Below are 7,418 nucleotides of genomic sequence, written 5' to 3' on the forward strand. Positions count from 1 at the left end.
GCTCTGTCGTATCACGCACATTTCCAGACAAGTTTTCTGGAAGTGGCTTCTAAAGAGAGAACAGCAAAAGCCTGAAGTAGAGGATAAGGTGCTGGCCCTTATCTGGCAATGATGTGACATGCATGTGGTAAATGAGTGAGATCTGCCTGGGTGTCTGTTGGCCACAGGAATGGTTGAAGTAGCCTCTACCGCAGGTTGGAGAACTCTTCTTGCCGGAGTGGGCAAAGAATAGCAGTGAGGGAATACTTGCTATTATAAGCATGCTGGCTACTGGCCGGCCGTGTATTAGCAGATCTAGAGCTGTGAAGCCATATTTCCGTAATAAAAATGGAAAATAATACCTTTATGGAGATGACCTCAACCTTGCAACTGTTCATTATAGTGATTGCTTTCAAATCATTTAAGGTAGAGGCTAAGAATGTGGTGCTGTTGCCTGAGGCAACTATTTAGGATGAATTACCAAAGTTTGGAGGTAACTGTGCTTTTTAACATTCACCCATTGTTCAGGGGCTTCTGAGAGTGACATGCTCCTGCTAGCTGGCCGTTTGGCTCATCCGTGAAGTGACAGCAATGTTTAGAAAACCCAGATGAGTTTGGTGCCTCCCAGCTCAGTAGCCACTGGGAGCACAGTGCGCCCATTGAAGAGGTTGGGGTTTTATTTGTAGGCTACTGAAAAAAGAAAAGAAGACCATAGTGTCTCCCAAGAAAGCCATCTTGTAGGGTCTCATGCACAGCAGCCACAGAAGCAAGTTGTTAGCTGAAGGCTTGCTTGTTTTTAAACTACGAACAACATTCAGAGATACTCTATTTCTTTGATAGCTTTCAGCACTGGTTGTGACCAAAGTTAAGCACAGAGGTACAGAGGGTTTTCTATGCATGCATAACTTTCATATGAGTTCTCACACGGAGAGGAGAACCTAGCCATAAATGCACGGGTAAAATATCAAGCAGAGATTTCTCTCCTTAAAGACAATTGTGTTTGTTTCCCCTCCTGCTAATTATATCCTATAAATCCCCCACTCTCCAAACTCAGACAGTAACATTTTGTTACCTACATTCTGTCAGTAGACTTTACAAAGATCTCTAACACATGTTATAAAAGTTATTGCTATAGTACTATATATAACAGCTTTGCATAAGAGAATAGAAGGCTGCCACATTTAGAAAATGCAGGTGCTATGTAAGCCCCTTTCTGAAAGAAAGAACTTAGCTCAGTTTCCTTTGAAGAACCAGAGACTTGAAATTGAAAACTGTATTAATGCCATTGTCTCCTTGTATCAGCAGGTTCCAGAGAGATTCCTGGAAGTGGCTCAGATCACGTTACGGGAGTTTTTCAATGCCATTATCGCAGGCAAAGATGTTGATCCTTCCTGGAAGAAGGCCATATACAAGGTCATCTGTAAGCTGGACAGTGAGGTCCCCGAGATTTTCAAATCCCCAAACTGCCTACAAGAGCTTCTTCATGAGTAGAGAGTTCAGCAGCTATTTCTGAATGTATGAAAGTAGCAGTCCCCTTCTGATGCCCAAGTCATGTGTGTCTCTATTTTAATTTCATATATATGTGTATCGCATACATATATATGTATATGAAATTAGACCATGATCCCTCCTGGATTTAAGTTTTCATTCAGTTCCAAGGGGATGGTTATTTTACTTCAGCCTTTGGTTTACTTTTGCCCGAGACCCTTAACATTTGGAGAATCAACGGGGTTAATTTTCAGGGAGAAGAGTTTGGAAGCGTGTAAAAGCCTGTCTTAGCAAGTTAGGGCATTATGTTTAAAAATGCTTTGTCAGATTTATTGCTTGCTGCAAAGTGGCATTTTGTCTTAGTGAGACTAATGTCATGGCACAATACTACAGACAATGAAGTTTATATTATGTTTATACTGCTAAAGGTCTGAACTCTGTGGAGTCACTTCATAAGCTTCGAGCTTTTTTTTTTTTTTTTTTTTACTTTATATACTTTTTAACGAATAACTAGATTTTGTTTCATACTTCAAAAAACTACAACATCTATTTTAGGTACTCACTCCTAGAAGTGATACCCAAAAAAGCAAACCCTATTCTTCATGCTTTCCTTACAGAAACGATAAATACCCTGCACCAGTAATCAACATGCCAGGTTGTTGGTTTTTCTCTAAATTGCAGCAAGGGACATTTGCACAAGTCAAATACCATTCTTGCAGGGTGAGGCCAGTAATTCATGCACAATATTGTATCAACCACACTAATTTTGGAATATGGTCAGCTTATTAAAGCGGAAGCATTTCACTCTCCATAGAGTAAAAATGAAACCTTCAGCGTCCTATATTGCCATGTCTCAGTCTTACTTTAAGTGGCATTAGTCCAGTCCCTAAATTTATTCTTTACTTAGTCCATTCTGCCACCAAATATCTCCTTTCCAGTATACAAAGTTTTCTGTCTGTATTTGACATCTGTCCTGAAAAGCACTTTTTGAATGATCTTTGATGTAGTAGAAGAAAGCATCTTCACCTCACAATGCTGAGGCAAAGGAAAAAAAAAACAACCAAACTTGTTTATAGCTGTAAAGTATAATTAGTCTTTTCCTAATCAGAAGAATAAAAATTACATTTTCATAAAAATCTAATCAAGCATATACAAAAATTGCAGTGTCCTCCTGGCTATGCAGGGTTCAAATAGCCAAATTGGATTTTTAAAATTACAGTAAGTGCAGCTTTTTAAAAAAAAAAAAAAAATCTATTTGAGTAATGTGCTGCACTTGTCTTCTGAAGCTGGAGCTAGTCTTGACCAAATTCTGAGCTACAGTGTAAAGTCCATGATGGATCTGGGTTCACCTGAATGCTATACCATGATACGTCCTCAGACGTAAAGAAAGCTAGCTGCTAGTTCTCATGCTTTCTTCAGTGGCTCTCCTTTTCTCACGTTTTCAGAAAGGTATCGTCTCCAGAAGTTTGGGGGAAGGTTGAATATGCTATGGCACTCTGTATTTGTCATTTTCTCTGTCGTCTTTTGTACGGATGCAGTAAGAATTTATTGTTATCGTCAATAGTATTTTCCCCTACATAATTCAATCTGAATCTAGAGGAAGTTCCTAATTAGCTGCGAATTATATTTAGACCATGAAGGATATTGGTATTTTATTTCTTTACTTTAAAATTACATTTTGACTTTGGAGAGTGAAAGTTTACCCATGTGACTAAAGAGCTGACCTGATCATTGCAATTTCACTTCATTTACAAATACTGCTGATAGACAGAAATGTACAAAAGCAATTATTGTTAGCAGAAAGCCTTAAAAACCTGCTGACTTCAAATTAAACACCACAATCCTACGATTCCCTGTCATTCTTTTCAAGCACTGGCAGTATCTGTGGAGTAAAGGCAATGCAGACAATAGCATGGGATGAAGTGCCAACATTTTCACTATGCATTAAAAGGAAAACAAATCTTGATCTTAGACTCCCTGAGAGTACCTAATACTGTACGTATCTTTAGAGTAGACAGGATGTGTCTTTTTCTTTCTTTTTTTTTCTTTCTTCATTTTTTTTTCATTCTTTTTTTCTTCTGTGTGTGCATGATTTGGTAAACATTACACTTCATAAAGATGTAACTCCAATGACTTCTGAGTAAGAAAGGATGAAAATTGTGTTCATGCACTTTTTTGATTTATGGGAAGAAGTGGCATAAAATGCTCAAGTTTTAATACAGTAAAAGTTCTTCATTGGCATACCATCAGATAGATACAAAATATAACACTACATTGTCACCTCGGACATAAGAAAGCAAAGCCATACTTTAGTCATACTATGTGGACATACTACTAGCTACCATCTCAATCTGTGATTTTACCGTTACTTTTATTATGTTTATTATTAATATTATTAATATTTTTAATATTATTATTATTATTTGGCTGCAATGTGATTCACAATCTAAATAAGTGAAATTGTGTACTCAACACTTGATGTCGTTACATTTATTTATTTATTTATAAGTAGCATAATCTCAATAGTAAATGAGGCATAGGAATTAAGAGTAGAAATTTCATCTTAAAAGCAAAATAAAAACGTCCTTTGTCTGAAAAAGGAACAAATGATAATTTGATCATTTAAGTGATGTGATTTTTCTGCATTTTATAGCCATATTGCCTTTGTGCCTCCCAATACACCTAAAATTATAAATACATGGCATAGCTCCTACTAAATTTTAAGTAGAAAGCAGTTTCTTTCAAACGATCTCAATATTATTTCACTAAAAATGGCTAAAAGGCAGGAGGCTACTTTTATTGTAATGAAAAGTTTACATAGGGAAAGAATTTCAAAATCCATGTAGAAACCCCATGTTGCCATTCATTTACTGCTAATTCAGATTTATTTCTGCATATAAACTTGAGGTTATAGTCTGTGCCTAGACCTTAAATGCACCAGCGGAAGGATAAAAAAAAATCCTTCAAAATACCAGTTTTTCCCCCACAAGTACAATTGTTCTTGTGCCTTCTGTGGCTTACAATTTTCATCTTTTAACCTTCATTTTTCAATTACTACAGCTGCAATAAACACTGATTTTTTTGTTTTGTTTTGTTTTGTTTCTGGCTGTTTGACATAATGTTGATAGCTATGCATATTTTGTGTCTTTTTAAAAATTAAAAAAAAAAAGCAGGAGAATACGTTTTTGAAGAAGAGAATTTTTAGAACAGTTTGATAACGCAAATTATTTTTTCTCAATTGTTTGAGCAGCATTCAAGTTTTGAAAATTCTTGTAGAAGCCAATTTTTTGTAACTGTGGTGCAAATCTTGTGTTTTCTTAGCCTGATGAAAAGTAGTATAGAAGCAATATTTCATACGTGACATGTGCATATACATATACATATGTAGTCACACACACAAAGAGAAAAAGTGTGGGTGTATGTATGTATATATACACAGAAAGACACACACACACAAAATATGCGTATGAAGTGAAAAGCTTACCTTTTTCCTATCTAGATTAAGAACCTATTTTAGACATTTGTTATGTTTTGTGAAAAGAATGTTCTATTTGAAACTACAAAACATTTAATTCTTACTGTATCTCTGGTTGTTTAATGGGAACGTTTCACATTTAATGGTAAACACGTGGAAGATGTTAGAATGTAGTAATTATTTAAGAAAGTGTTCACCCATGTATTCCTGAGGTTTGCTTTGTGCCTCTGAGTATTATTTAATTAAAGTGTTTTAAGTTTGCAGAATCTTTGTTACTGTACCAGGTATGTGGGTGAACATTGAAAATCGAGGGGAACTTTTATAAAGCAATGTAAATATTCAACCTTATGGCTGTTCTTGCATAAAGACATAAGATTTTAATAACTACATTCTGAAAACATCTGTTGAATTTATAAGAAACACTACAGTAACTGTATAGATAGTTGAAAGCATTCTTGAAAATCCAGCTCTCTACTTTTAAAAGTTAAGTCTCTTTCATCAGATGTCAAGGGAATGGGTAATACAGTTTCTGTAAAATTGCAGAATTTTTTTCTATGTATATGAAGTCAGTTAATAGAAAAATGTTTTTTTCCACAGGTTAATATTAATTAAGAAATAAAGGTGAAGATTTTGTGGCTTTAAAGATAGGATTTTCACCAGCAGCATTGAAAGATTATACATATATATATATACAGAAAGATATATATATATATAAAAAATGGAAAGTGGTTTACAAAACCCCCAAAATGAGCACTGTACATGAGAAGTGAAAGCAAAAACTATATTTGCCATGTGTATTGTATAGCAATCATTGGTGTTAATAGTGCAAATGTTTCCTTCTGGTACCAACTCTGTGTTTGAAAATTCCAATACGCATTGTTTTCAAAAAGCTCCCCTTAAGGAATGTAACTGGTTTATATGAGTAAGCAGTTACTGTATTGCACTTAAATGTTCTGTTGAAGGAAATGCAATTTTGTTTTCTGTAGAACTGTTGGTTGTAAACCATCTATAAACTGAAGCTAAAAATGCTCATATTTAGAGCTGGGATGAAAACTGGTATTTAACCTTTGTATCTTCTTAGGAATATCCTTTTTAGTGTATGAAAGGTGGTGGCACTATGACTTTATTTAGTCTTTTCAGCTGAGCCACAGTCACCTCTCTCCCGAAGCAGCCACCTTCCGAATGCACAAATATACTGGGATATGTAGAAACAAATCTAGAAGAAACAGCGAGCTTACATTTTTCTCTGAAATCCATCCTTTCTGCATTAATTGTACCACTTGAGTGAGGTATTAGACAAACACAATAACCATCTCATTACCATATAATGTGTAAGAGTCAGAAACTAAAAAAGAAGGAGAAAAAAAAAAAAGAAAAAGCCTCTTCAGGTTGGTTTTAATGCTGCCCAGAAGAGTCAAAGGTTAAGATTTAAACTGATATTGTCCCAGCCATTACTCATATGTATATAGTTACAAAAGTGACAAAACACTGCCTTTATATTATTTAGCAATATGTTGTAAATAGCATTATTAAGCTCTTTTTTTGTAATAAAGACCCTTTAATTTGAAGATAGTACAATAACTGAACTGATAAAGTCAATTTTTGATTTTTTTTATTTTATTTTTTAGCTAGAGGCAATTTCAACTGTGGATTTTTTTGTTGTTGTCTATTGTTCTGAAGACTTTGCATAATTTATTGGTTTAATTTATCCTAATTTATTTGATGAAGGTGTACAATTTTGTATTACCAAGGATGTACTGTAATATTAATTGATGACAAGATAAAACAATAAGACTCCCCTGTCCGTTTGGAAAAAAAGGTGCAGTAGACAATTGATTGAAAAAAGTTACAATTCTAGCTTGGCAGCTACTAAATTTAAGATAAACACAGGAAAAATGTTGGGGGGGGTGGATTTTATTTTGTGTGTTTAAAGCTTTTGTATACTCTCCAGACTTTTACCTTTTTGCTTTGTACCACTTAAAGGATACAGTAGTTCAATTGCCTTGTGTGCCTTCCATCTTCTCTAAACTGAATGTATGTGCAGTATATATGCAAGCTTGTGCAAAATAAAATATAAATTACAAGCTCATTGCCATTGTTTATATTTATTTCCAAAAGTTTATGTTGCCCCATATCAAGAGGTGAACCGCTGAACCTCTCTGCTGTGGCCAGGCCGTGCCTAACACTGTAGTCCTCCGAAGGTTTTCTTTTCCCCTTAGTTCGAATTATTTATTAATGAAACTGCCAGCCCTCTTGCAAAATGGTTATAATGATTTATCTAATCTGGTGTCCTACCTCCAGCACTGGTTAAGATAATGACTCTTATTTTGCAATAGTCTATGAGACAAGGAATAACTCCCTGCAAGAGACATGTTATGTTTGAGGCATAAACAGCCCTTTAAATTAAATATAGCCAACATGAGCTGGAAAGTACTTGTATTTATGATGTTTAATCATTTCCTGGATACACCTGCCT

General features: G+C 35.0%; 1 protein-coding gene across 10 annotated transcripts in view; it reads left to right on the forward strand.

Annotated features, from left to right (window-relative positions):
- Positions 1–7,026, forward strand: part of PROX1 (prospero homeobox 1) — a 50,126-nt gene extending 43,100 nt beyond the window's left edge. For 9 of the 10 annotated variants that reach the window (XM_075749233.1, XM_075749243.1, XM_075749235.1 and 6 more), the window contains one exon: positions 1,282–7,026. In XM_075749233.1, coding sequence (XP_075605348.1) covers positions 1,282–1,470 — 189 coding nt within the window. In that variant the 3' untranslated portion in view covers positions 1,471–7,026. The remainder of the gene's footprint in view (positions 1–1,281) is intronic. The other variant, XM_075749242.1, reaches the window with a different exon arrangement.
- Positions 7,027–7,418: the final 392 nt, after the last annotated feature.

Source organism: Balearica regulorum, chromosome 3 (genome assembly GCF_011004875.1).
Source record: "Balearica regulorum gibbericeps isolate bBalReg1 chromosome 3, bBalReg1.pri, whole genome shotgun sequence".
NCBI lineage: Eukaryota > Metazoa > Chordata > Aves > Gruiformes > Gruidae > Balearica > Balearica regulorum.